At 41.7% G+C, this 13,928-nt stretch overlaps 1 protein-coding gene across 3 annotated transcripts in view; it reads left to right on the forward strand.

Annotated features, from left to right (window-relative positions):
- Positions 1-13,928, forward strand: part of LOC138178250 (transcription factor Sox-19b) — a 136,730-nt gene that overhangs the window by 93,312 nt on the left and 29,490 nt on the right. For 2 of the 3 annotated variants that reach the window (XR_011172643.1, XM_069109910.1), the window contains exon 3: positions 10,107-10,904. The exons of the other annotated variant lie outside the window; for it this stretch is intronic. Coding sequence is in view for 1 of the 2 variants with exons in the window: in XM_069109910.1 (XP_068966011.1) it covers positions 10,900-10,904 (5 nt within the window). In the remaining variant the exon portion in view is untranslated. The remainder of the gene's footprint in view (positions 1-10,106; positions 10,905-13,928) is intronic. 3 annotated transcript variants of the gene reach the window in all.

The raw sequence follows: 13,928 nt of genomic DNA on the forward strand, positions 1-13,928 counted from the left end.
TTTAGCAAGATCGTCCTGTTCCACCGATCGTTCAGCAATCTCGTGGGATCTGCTTGATTGCTGGAATTTTTGCGAATTCGCATAGATTAATGAGAACGTGGAAGATTGGCTGGTTAAAGTATTTCGAACGTTATTCGAGCAAAGAAAATGAAGTTTGTATTTATCGACAGTAAGAAGAGTGTTGAAAATGGTAATTTTTAATATTCAGTGGCTTGAAGATATTGTTCCTTATTCTTACGAAGACCATAATTAACATGTATACATATAAATATAAATCACACAATGAAGATACAATACTTCAAAGGAGGTCCGAAATATAATTACGTTATAATAAAAAACAGTTATAAATGGTTATAATATGATGGACTATAATTACAATTACATTCCTGTACGTCTGTTGGATCATTTCTTAAGCAAATTATAATTTCATCCGTTTAAATCTCTACGAGATCAGCATCGCTTAAATTTACCTTGATAAAACACCATCGTCGTACTGTATCTAATTTTTCTATAAAACTTAAATCTCTCAAATCGTTTCAAGGAATATCGGTCGCTATATTCGAATACAAAAGAAATTCGCGCTTGAATTTTTCTGTCATTTCCATCTTGTCGCAAAATGAGCATTATCACGATTCTCGAGAGATATCCTCTTCAACTCTGGCAACTGGACAAAGAGTACGCGAACAGGAGCAAGGAGCCGCGAGAAACCAGAACGAAAAGGTGGTTAGAAATAGCCGCGACGATTCGATAATATCGTAAGCGGATCTTGTCGGATACGAGCTTAATTTCGCTCGAAAATCCGGATCGTTGAAAGTCTGTAGCCGCACAAAAAGGACGGACACACCACGACCGACGTTTTACGTATTACGTAGCCGAGTGACCGACGAAGAGAAGCCATCCCACGAGTCCCGAATTCGGCTTATCCGGGATTTCTTTCTTGGTTCGCGCGTGTTCGCCTTTCGACGATACATCTGCACACGAACAGATGTGAATTTCCCTATCTTCCAGAACTAACGACGCATAGAGTACTATTATTTGAGGAAGTTATATCTTTTCTCCTCGGTTGTTTGACAATCAGTTGGAAAGCATGGAGAGCAACCGCAAAGAAGTATTTGCACATACAGTGATAAGAGAAAGTTACAAATTGACACACTATGGATTTTACGAATTTTGTATTAAAAATTGTTTACTATACTCGTATTTATTCTATGGTATATACATATTATATGTATTCGTTACTCTTATTAAAATAATCATCTACTTCGTAAAATGAAGATATCCTCTTATATTTCTTATTTTGTAATCTTCCTTTCGGCCGCCGCTGTACCCTTATTTTCCGGCGAAGCATTTCTTTTGTCAGATTTTACATTTCGACCTGCTCCAACTAACCATTCGATACAACGGTACAAGTGTATTTCAGCGCACACAGTGAGGTTTTTCGACCGAAAATTCGATGGACTGGGAACTGGATGGATGCCGTATAGCGCGGCATACACAAATGTGGAATTCTTCTCGAGTAGGCAGCACACGTCAGCGCCGTAAGGTGTCACAACTCGTGGGGGTGGGCGCGAAGGGGGTCGAAAGAAAGGAAGCCCGACGACAACGTGAAAAGAGAGAGCGAGAAAGGAGGTTATAAGGAAGGGATGGTGGAAGAATCGAAGAGAAGAGAGACGAGAATTTATCCACGAACGTCGCCTCCGTGCAACCCGCGATTTATTTGCCTGGGCTAAAAGCTTGAGAGCCGTCGTGTATTCCGCGCTGGGAATACCAACCGGCGGTGTATTCTGTATTCGTGTCGTCGTATTCTCATCCATCAATTCCACGTATCACGAAAGAGTGCGGCCGACGACGAGGAAGAAGAGAGGCTACGCTGGCTGGTGCGCGGCTCCAGGGGCGGGAGAGTCGAAGATTTTTTTCCTCATTGTTGGCGTGGTTGTCGTCGTCGTCGCCGCCATTCGTCTGGTTTATTCGCCGCTGCATTGTGTTTCTCGCGGATGCAAGCACGGCCCTTTTCTTCGCGCACCGTGCCGCGAAAATAGGTGAACTTGCCTCCCTCTCTCTCTTCTTTCTTCGTCTTCCCGCCCCTCGGCAACCTCTTCCTCGACCGCCTCCTGCTTTCACCAAGCTCGTCGAAACGCGACATCGAGGAAAATGGAACCGATAAGGGGAAAGATCCTTGCTTAGAGCCAGGCTCTGCTCGTTAACCCGTTAAAAATCAGATTTTTATTTGACTCTCTGATAAATGGAAGTGGTAATGCGTTATTGGCTTGTTGGACTGAATTAAAAGGATACGTGAATTTTTGCAAACTTATAGGTTCTTGAAGATCGGTATTTCAACTTCAAAATGTAACGTAGGATTGAAATAATCTGCACAGTATTCTCTGCGTAGATTACAGAAACCTTTAAATAAACGTCTTTGATACATAATCCATCAGACTAAGCAAACTATACCCGTGCGTTTTCATTGGAAACGGATGAGACCACACTGTAGCAACCATTGTATCGAACACAAAGTAATCGGACAATAAACAGAAGCAAAAATATACATTGAATCCGCAATGGTCTCGGTAAACAACGATCTCGTTCACCGAAACCACTGAATATTCTCATAACCCTTCGAATTCTTTTCAATACTCCAAACCGGCCAGCTAAATCTCTCTTACCAATTCAACATTCAACATTTTACCTAAACATAACAACGTACTTCTAAACTCTGAAAAGACAGGGTATCATCCCTATCATCCACCCATTTTCAATTCTGTCGCGAAAAAAGAAGAGAAAAAGAACCAAAAACGAACCGATGCTCGTTCGTTGGGAAACCAGCAACCATTATGCGGAATTAATCGAACAGACTGCGAAGAATGGCGACAGCTTCTCTTCCGGTTGATCGAGTCGCTTTAACGACGCCTCTTGTCCGATATAATGGCGAAGAAAAACACGCGAACCTCCGTCCCTTGACTACCGGGAAGCGGATAGAACCTTTTGTAGGTGCAAATTCGCATGTAAGTAGGTGACAGAACGATCCCAACGGATCCAGGGCTACCGTCGGACGCTTTTAAAGGGTTTAAGCGCAAGCATTAGCCGGTCATTAGCCCTCCTGTTCGCCTTTGTTCCAGCTTAATGCATACATGCCACCGCTTCCGGGATTTGTCGCTTGACTGTTATTAATTATTTGAAGCGGGCCATGATCCCTGGAACACCTGTAGGCCACGAACGAACCGGGCCACACAATCGCCTTTGAAGGGACAATCGAGTGATTTTCGACGAACAATACAACGCGGATGTTCGGACTTTCGTGTTACATTGCGTCAGTGTCCGAGGCCCGTGGCTGGAGACGATCCTGAACGACGTACAGTGAAACTGACGAAGGTTTCATCATTCAGACTTTAGTCACGTTCCAGGATGAGGTTACTTGAAACTTAAAAGCGGAACCCTTATAATTTTCCTTAAGAATTTCATGCATTTATAGAAATATCTGTTCAGTTTTGGAAACTCAAATGATATTTTTGTAAAATGTACGGATAATGACATTATTTTTCATTCTGATCGTTTCGATACAAGCTTTACCTATGATTTATTTGTCGGTAGTTCTAGTCTTGAATGGCTCGAAAGCCAAAACCGTTAGTCCAAGTTTTCCACTGGATCATCACATTAATTCGCGTAATTAGTAAAATTTAGTATCCCTAAAAGGAAAGAAAGTGTGAGAATCTCAAGCATCACACAGTAGCCAAAGTCATAATCCTTAAACATTAACCTCCAATCCTCCACTATCCCATTAAACCAATATTTTCATCCCAATTCTCAAACGACAAGATTCCTCGAACTTCGATCATCATTCTTTTCTTCCTACTGTGCTGCCTGTAAAAGGCAGAGAAGCGGCACATTTTTATTAAATCGTCAGAGGCAAGTTATTCATTTGTTGGAAAGGAGTAAAAGGAGGAAACAAGCAAGCCACCAGGCGAGCAATACGGCAAAAAGGACGGCACGCTGCGCGTCGACAATTCACCGTGGCCTTTTGGACGAGCTAAGTTTCACCAGCGGCCATCTATTGTCACCATTGTGCTTATCTTTCACGTCACCTGCTGTTCTGCCAAAGAGAAAGACAATACCGTAAAAGGCAAGGCCAACTTCCCAGTACCAGCGCCGATCCTAAGATCAGTCGGCGACGAAACCAAAGCTGGAATCTCGTTCCGCGGGTAGTTGCTTCCGGTTAGGCAGGCCTAACAGTCCGTTTCTTCTTCTTAACCTCGGTGTTCGAAGGTTCCCTAATGAAATTTCTCTCGTTTTCGTTAAACATTGCCTCTCTCTCCAACAACCAGTTCTGCTTAAAGAGATGACACAAGGGATCGGAGTCGTGCCTGCTGCAAGGCCTGGTGGCCGTCTTTTGTCCTCGCAGTAGGCTGTCGTTTGCAATCCGACTTATCACCGCAAAACTGCAGGATTCGCTCGAGACAATGTGACAGTTGTTCCCACCTACGGACCGTTTCGACAATTGATGGAACTTTGGAGCAACACGCTCGTTGATCCTCGGCCTGGACACGACTGGTGGCTCAAAGATGTTGGAGGTATTTTGGCTGGTGGCCTATTGCTTATTCCATGTTCGAAATAAAAAGGATGCTTGGCAGTTGTGTTGTTGAATATTCTTGTCTCCATTCTTAATAAATGGAGTTGACATTGTAGGAAGAAGAGAAAGTTTTACTCGAGTAAACGAGATACAGATGAGCTATGGTATTCTTGGTATTTCTGGGTCTAGTTTTAAGGAAACTGATGCGTTCTAAGTGGGAATAATAGGGGATAATTGATATGTTTGCTCGGAGTAGACAGGTTGCGATTTGTAACAGGTTTGACATCAAACGTAACTTCCTGTGGCTTATAGTGTGAAACGTGTATCTAACGGTTCTTCCATATTTAATAACCACGGTTCGTTTAACGTGTATTTATTGAATAATTTTTATGCTATCCTACCTATAGATCTAAATTTACTTTCTACAATATTCTAAATTAGATATATCCAAAATCATTCATCAATCTTAAAACGAGGAAAATACGTTCTCTTATCCAATCTTCGTCAACGATCTCTTCTCTCCACTAAGAAAAATCTATCTATTTACACGTATAATAACATAGAGTCTGTCTATAATTTATTATGTCGTCCGAAAAGTTTCTTTCGTTTTATAAGGAAATAATGGGTGTACAACATTTTTCGTTTTATATTATTTTATCGAATTACGTATGATCCATGTTGTTCTATCAAAATAAAGATCACAATGTTCGACAGATTAGGTTTCATGTTTGTATAAAGATGCATCGTTGTGAAAGACGTGTCTGTAAAACAAAAGACACTTTTCGCACAACCTAATAATTATAGTATATTTCTAATATACGTTCGTTATGTACAATATAATATACAAATTCATCTCCCGTAAATTTCACATATACAGGGTGGTTGGTAACTGGTGGCACAAGCGGAAAGGGGGTGATTCTACGCGAAAAGAGAAGTCGAAAATATAGAATAAAAATTTTCTTTTTTAATTTCTTTTTTTTTTTTCTTTTAATTTTTCCATCGAGACAACGATCTACAGTGAGATCCGTTGTAACGTACCGCACGCGTACCGAACGAAAATTCAAAGTCGATTTTCTCGAAAACAAAGCCTCAAACGAAAAATTTTTATTCTATATTTTCGACTTCTTTTTTCGCGTAGAATCACCCCCTTTCCGCTTGTACCGCCAGTTACCAACCACCCTGTATATCTATTTTTAGTTGTTCGTCGACCTTAAGACAACGAAATCACATCAATTTTTATCAATTTCCATCGTATACTTTCTCACCAAGAATCCTTATCCTGATTAAATTACGTTCTTTAACCATACTCAACCGTACCATTAATAAGATCCATCCTCTGCAATGATCACGAACGATCATCCGTCGACAAGTTAAATTTCAGTGGAGCGCGGACAATTTGGAGAGGCTGCGGTCTGGCGCGATTTGCCCGAAAGTTATTATCGTCTCTCGTCGTATCGGCGTGTACAGCGTGAGATTTACACTTGGGGCGTTATTCAACGATGGTGGATCCCGAAGGGAAAGGTCCCTGATTCACAGCCGAGACCCCTCCGGTTTCTCGAGGGTGGTGGCCCCTCTCGAAACAAAACATATTGTCCGAATTTAATTGTGGATGGGGTGCATTAGATATTCATACGTTACATGTTCCACGACGCGTACAACAATATCGGCGCGACCCTGAACCGTGCACGGGGAGTCAGCACGTGCTACGCCGCAGAGGGGAAATAAATCTTCCTCGTGATAAACACTGGCGCGAATCACGAGTCTCTTCATCCTCGTGATTTTGCCTCGATTGTTTAGCAGGATATTAGGATTTTTTCAATTGATTCCATCCTAAGAGCGGGTAATAGGATGCTTGTTAAAAGGTTTTAGAAGGCGGGTATATCGCGGAAAAATCCTCAATAACTTTCCGTTAATTTTGTAGGAAAATAGTAGGATTTTTTGGGTCAGTTTGAAATTCGTGATATGTTGGATAGTAGAGTTGGATTTGAGAAATGTTTATCGAAATTATTTATACAAAAGGGATGTAACGAGAATGGGATGTTCATTGTTCTCTTTCGAAATACAAAAGTAAGTATCTTTGAAACATTTTATTGCATCTTTAAATATTAATATATAACTTTAGTAGCATTTTGCAAATCGATGAAGAACTATCTTTAAACATAAAAGGATTCTATTTTGTGTTTTCCAACGAAAGAAACATTAGTTCGAAGCAGACACAGTTTATAAGTAAAATCATTCGCTGAATATCAGAAAATTCAATTTTCCGAGAAATTTATCGAACGTTTTGTATACGTGACTCGATCGTTTCTAAAGAAGAAAAAAACAGAAATGAAATTCGCTTGTTCACCGGGCTCAATTATATTCTCGCGCGGACAAATCAATGGCTACCGCTAATGTTGTTCCTAACAACGAACCGTGCAACAATTTTCCACGGAAATTACGGGCAAATTATGTTTTACACGCGAAAAGAGTCGAACGAGCACGCTGTTGCTCCTACAAAACTGTTCATTGGCTGAGTCACGCGACTCATCGCGTTTAATGCGGCGAAATCCGCGATGAACTCGTTCCCGGATCGAATATAATTTCTGTTTACGAGATCGCTCGGATCATCGAGTTGAACGAACGTCGATCGTACAGAAAATGACCAGTGTCGATGAAATTATCAGATTAGCGAGCAGAATGGGGTCTCGAAACACGTTGGTCCCCTCTTTTCGTCGCTTCTCACCCTCTCGCGCCACTTGGGAATAAACAAGAGGCGATCGATGGACGCGAGGGATGGCGGAATCGAGTGTCTATAGAGAAAACGGACGGTCTATAAATTCTTTTGTAATCGACGCCACTTCGCGCCGTCAGTTAGGAACCTTTTCACCACTCTGTGGAAACGATGAAATCGCTTGATTGTGCCTGCCTGTCACGAGGACGATCTGGCCATTCGTTACTCCACCGCGGATCTCGTTTGAGATCCTCGAATTGACCAGCTTTTATTCGAAACGTTCTGTGCTTGTTAAAAATATTGTCCTAAATAGCGACCATGGAGTGATTAAATGTATATCGCAAATCATTAATCCTATCAATTAACACGTTGACTGCCACGCGTGTTTTCAAAGAAATCTCCGTCAGGTGCTCCCATCGATATTTTCGTAATGTATGTCGCTCAAGTGGTGGTCTCAAGAATGATCTTTCGTTTCGTTTGTTGTTGAATATAATGAAGCACTAGCTGTTGTTGGATATAATGAAGGAAAGTGTGATATAGATTTTTCTTATGCCATCACAATTAGAAAAGGAATCAAATGGTACAGAAAACTTGGCATTCTATTCCTTCTGGGAATTTCTGTTGTAAACGCTTAGACGGTTTAGAAAATTGCAACAAGGAAAAATATAAATATTAGAATATTTAGACAATTATTAGTTGCAAAATTATTAGGGTTGTCTGAAAATGAAAAAAATCCTCGTCTTCGACGGAGTCAGCATAATATCGATGTTCGGAAAAACGATTCCGGAAGAAGCATTAGACGCGCATGCAAACTATGTTATGCAAATAAAAGACGTCGAATGGACCGAACAAAGGCACAAAAGAATTTGAAGAAAACAACAACTTATTGTCCAAATTGTCCTGACCAACCTCAGCTATGTATAGAATGCTTTAAAGTTTTACATTCTAAATAATTTTTTTAATAAATCATTTTCGTATTTTTATTTTATAACAATTCAACAGTTTTATTATTATGGAATATCTTTTCAAATACCTACGACGATCCTTCGCAAGTAGTCAAATAAGCGACACCCGAATATGGGTTACGCGGCCTGACCAGAAACTTCGCTGACACCCGAATACGGGTGTCGTCAACGTGTTAATCAATTTTATTTCTATATCTCAGCTGAATGTGAAATCTCGAAACAAACAACCATCCTACATATCATTTCGACGTGAAATCGCGTGTCAAATACGTATTCCCAAAATATGTGACGTAATAACAGTCTCAGCAAAATTAAGCGCACAGGTTTCATTGGTAAGGATGTCGTATCGATGTAAGTCATTTTCTGTCCACATTTCACCTAAAAGTTACACACTCCCGAAGCAATCACCCCGAATTTACCCATTTACGCGCAAAAGCACGTATCCACCCTTCATCACGCGGGCCAAATATTCCCTTGCGACAGAAATAACAGCCACGGAAGAATTAATCGCACGTCGCAAATTCGTAAAGTTGTCATACAGGTAATTTTCTATTGATATTTCACCTAAGAGCTACAGACTCTGAAAACAATAACCCTAAGTGCCATTTCCCCTCGAAACCACGAGCTCATTCTTCGTAACACGTGCCAAATACCGGAGTTTCCGCGAACTATCGCTGCTCGTGGCTCACCTATCGACATCGTCCCGGTGCGCACCGGTGGTGAAGTGCGTGGAAACCCCCCGCTATCCAGCCGTTTAAAAGAGCAAAACGCCATAAGCTACCATTTTGTAGGAGAGTGGGCCGCCTCGTAGATCGAAGTATAATGTCCTCCCCTTTAGTCGAAGCGAGAGGAACACAGCTAAGAGAGGAAAGAGCCACTTATATACAGGGCTGCCGCCAGAACGAGGTCTACCGGGCTAACCAAGGGGGTGGTGGGGCTGGTGTTGCTAAGAGGGGGAGAGGAACACGGTGAGTGGTATCGAAGAGAGAAGTCACCTTCTTATTTCTATTCTCAGCAGCGTTCTTTCGAATTCGACTTGGCAATACCAACGGCCACCATCTCGAAATCGTCCCACCTTCTTCCATGATGTCCCCACCACGCATGGGCTGGATCGGTTGGTACCCGTGGTCGGTGCTCGTGGAGGTGGTGGCGGTAGCTACTTTACCTGACTCCACGTTCTAACTCGCCCCTCGATTTCTCCTCCCTCTCTCTCTCTCTTTTCCAACGTGTCTCGGTCTTCCTACGAGTTTCTTTCTCTGTTTCTTGCAAAGGTTTGACCCACCCATCCCTTAGGACGCTACACGGAGCATTACGCGGTCGTAAACAGGTCGGACTCCATTATTACGTAGGTCAAAAATTATTGTTGAAACGTTTAGTGCGTGATACTTACAGGTGAGTTTTAATAGAAGATTTTATGCGTTAGATAGTTTAAACGTTCTTGATACGCGAGTAGCTCCACACATCTTGATGTTTATGTCTATTTTCTTCGATTTATTTGATTTTCACGAGGAAAGCTAGAAAAGTATCTACGTAACATTATTTCCTGGACTGTGGCGAAATTGAATACAAGGTACATATCGATCTACTCTGAATGTCGTATTCTGTAATAACCCATTGCTACAAATGCAACAAATCTCTGTTTCCTTCTCCTCGTTTCTATAGTTCTATTCGCGAAAGCTAATTCCTCGAACTCCGCTCGTAGAAAAATATGAACTCTCTTAAACATTCGTGCTCTCCTAACAACCCTATCACCTCTAACCGCCGCCGAAAAGCATCAACTTCCCAAACCCCAATTCCCCGGCCTTACCACAAACTTCACCCCTACAAAAAAAAATTTACTCCATAGTAGTCAAAATTTTTGTAGAAAAAGACGGGTGACCAGCGGTTTGGGAAAGAAATTTCGCGTGGCTGTTGCGAGGTCCTGGAAAGAAAGGCGAGAAACAAGGAGAACGCGACAGGGTGAGTCGCCGAGGTAAACGAGGAGAGAAAATTGAAGTCACGGAAGAGGAGTGCGAAGTGGCTAATGGAGGGGACGATGGATGAACGCAGGACGGTTCGTTATCGACGACCTCGAAGGTTTCGACCAATCGAAGGGCTCAGCGATACCACGATCATCCTTTTTGGACCGCCCATAGTCTCGTGCCATTGGTTACTGCGCTGTTTCCCGTTTGAATCTCGATGGTGGGGAAAGACTGGCGCGCGGAGTTCGTGGATCGCCGGCAAGAGTCGAGACGTGCGTGCACATTCCCAAAACTATCGTCCGCGAAGGCAGATTGAACGTCGTGCACGTCGTGATCGTCCTCGTGCGTCGCTACCGAACGCGACTAGCCGCCTCTCGAACACGGTTCCCGTGTATTTTACGCGACCGACGCTTGCTCACGCTTGTTTTGTTCGCGAAGGATGTCGTTGGACCGTGTCCAGTGTCGCGACGCGGATATCTGATCGGTAAACGGGAAGGAAAAGTGTTGAACCGTGTAGCATAGTGATATTGAGACTCGAGTGGATGGCCTGACATGACAGTGTAGTGACTTACTTTTGCTTGTTTGTTGTTGATATCCGTTGCTGATATATTTCCTTTGGAAACTAGACGAGACGAGAGTCTCAACCACGGCAGCAAAATTGAGCTGGACTTGCACCAACGGGCCGCCGGCCACTTTATGAGGTGAGTTTCCTCTTACAAAGTGATTATATCGTACGTTTGACGAGAGTGCAAGAATGATCGAAGCATCGTAAAGGGAGTTTATAAGTTCGAATTTCAATATTGTGGCATATCGACAGTGATATCGGTTTCAGTCGGAATTACGATTGAAGTGCAGATTGAAAACTTCGTTAGCTGTCTGCGAATAGAAGGAATTTATTAAATACGAAGATAAATGTTTAGATGGTTTCTTCTATCGTAACGAATTAATTAGTCTTCAATAGCTACTTATTACCAACTGGAGTCCATCCTCTAAATTCTTATCAAAGATTATTATCAAACCAGATTATAGAATTATTCTAATGTCACAATTACAAAACGAATCTTCCACAATCTTCGTTTAAATATAATTTCCATTGCGTTGACTCGGAACGTTGATGATCAATATTCGAACACGCAAATACAAGCTGTGTCTCTTAACACGCGCGACGAGCTTGAAAAATATCTCCAGCGAAGTGAACGATAAGAACGAACCGAACAAACTGCGCCATGTAAACAGTCTGTTTGTCAATAGAATCACCTTTGCTTGCCACATATTCAAATATCCGACGGCTGTCGTGGCTCTCGATACGCTCGAAACCACTTTACCCTTCATTAGAATTCAAATCGACTTTTCCACGATAATTTTCACCCGTTTCTATTTCAAGTATCCGCGAGAGGCCACTTCATAAACGCACTTCCGTTTTTAAGCGATGAAGACGGAGCCGGCTCGAGGCAATAAATCGCCGCGTGCACACTATCGTTGTCCGTTGCCTAAACATTCAATTAGCACTTCCTAATCCCCCGTCGCAGCTTGTCAACAGCCATTACTTCCAGCATCTTCTCTCTCTTCGTTGAACCACCCCGGAGCACCCTTGGGGCCTCTCTACAGCAGCCACGCTGCTTCGTTTCACCCCCGTTTCTCGCCACACCCCCCTACCTCCGAACGTCTCTCTAACCAACGTATCTATTAATCCGGCCTGAATGACACTCGAGGGTGGCCCCGGACCCGAGGGTGATTCTAACCCTACAAAATCGTAACTACCGCCCCCGGGGTTAACTCCCTCAACCACTACAGGTTTTTTTTTTTTTTTCTTAATGAATGCTCAAGGAGATCCGCGTAATTGTGTTAGTTCGAGAGGAGAGAACACGTTAAGGGAGAATGAGAGAGAGAAAGAGAGATTTTGATGCCGACTGTAAGAGGGTTTTGGTAAGGAAAGAGAGAAAAGGATAAGAGGGAGAACACACACCCAGAACGAAGGGTGACATTTAGGGTAAAAAGACGGGAGGAGAGGCAACAACGCGGCGAGATTGGTTAATGGCTTTGATACGAGAAAAGGATAAGATTAATTTGCTTATGAATCAAAGAGCAAACGAATAAGCAATTACCGGGACCGTGAGGAGTGGCTGCACGAGTGCCCTCGCTTGCTTCTTCTGCGTGTCGCTGGCGCACAATTAAAATCCACGAATACCATTGGAATCCGTGTACGTAGGGCTTCATGTGCGCATGTGTTTGTGTTTGGTGCGGTTGGTTCTACTTCCTGAAGTTGTTATACCTGTAACGAGTGTAAATTCTATTGTGTTTAGGTAATTGTATTAGCTAGCAGTTTTTCGGTTTGACCGATCATACACTCGTACAATCTAATAGGATAACGAAGAATATAAAAAGTTATTACGAATAGAAGGGAATATCCAGTGGAATGATCGACGATACTTGTGATTACTTTTAATAACTTTGATTTGATATGGACGTTATTATTATTGAGATGTTCATTAATTAAGATGCTTCCTGCATGGAAACCTATTGGTCTGTGGTATATTTTCTAGTCGAATAAGTAGTTCAATCATTATGAAATTTGTTTTGTAAATATGAAAGATACAGAATTCTTTTAGGGCAATTATAATTTTCAGATCAATTGTAACTAATATTAAAATCTAGTACTAAAACTTCCGTCGCAATTTATTCAGTTCGTCGTAACTTTATCTTACAGGACCTTCTTCCAAGAAGCTCCTCGGTATACATATAATTTCTATTGTTTCTTAAACCTTTTATGCGAAGGAACATTGTTTTTCTTTTGCATACTGTTCCTTTTTGGAATTTTTGTTTTGCGACCGGTTGTGAAAGGTGGATGTTTGTGAGTTTGGTCAAGTAACTTGTTGCGTCGGGATGAATGAAACGATGATTGATGTAACGAGTCTGTCAATTTGGAAGGTTATTCAGCACTTTCTTAATGAGTTTAATCTCCTTCTGACAGGCTGCGACGTTAGGATTCGCGGCTCCTTAGTGTCGGTAAAAAGAAAATTGTCAGTGAGTCATTTGAAAGATTGTTTGCTACTCTCGTGGCGATACTAATTTCGCTGATAGCTCGTACAATTCGAAATTTATGTCCAACGACGCAAAAAAAAGAAGAGAAAAAAGGAAGAACGAGTACAGGGTAGTAAATTGCATCAGAGAAGACTGATATGTTCATCGTTCAAAATTACATTACACGTCGTGTGTTATTCAAATAATTTTACAAACTTCGTAACGTTAGAAAGTTGCACTCAGATTTAATTTAACGCGCAAAAAGGCAGTATTTATGCTTTCTTCGTTACTGTTTTAAAACTACCTCGCGTTTTTAATCATTTCTTCAAAACGAGTTTTGAGTAATCTCTCGTCACAAACTACATGAAACGTATTCAAAAGAAATCCTCAAATTTATCCGAACAGCAAAAAGGACAACTTCTCGGTCCTTTTAAACCACGTCCCACTTCAAACCCTTTTATTCATTTCAAAAATACCACCAATTTATTTCAAATTTCAACCGAGTTTATCGCAAACTTTGTAACATTCAAAAGAAACACTCAAATTACCGTTATTTTATAACATCAAATGTTTTAAAGAAACACTTTCTCCCATCAACTCTCAAACCTCTCTAATTTATACATTCTGTTCTATTCTAATCTGTTCCTACGTTAATAAACGTCGCTAAGTTCTAACCACTTCGACTGAGACATCAGCAATTTTCT

This window comes from Bombus flavifrons, chromosome 3 (genome assembly GCF_040668555.2).
Source record: "Bombus flavifrons isolate JBK064 chromosome 3, iyBomFlav1_principal, whole genome shotgun sequence".
NCBI classification, from domain to species: domain Eukaryota; kingdom Metazoa; phylum Arthropoda; class Insecta; order Hymenoptera; family Apidae; genus Bombus; species Bombus flavifrons.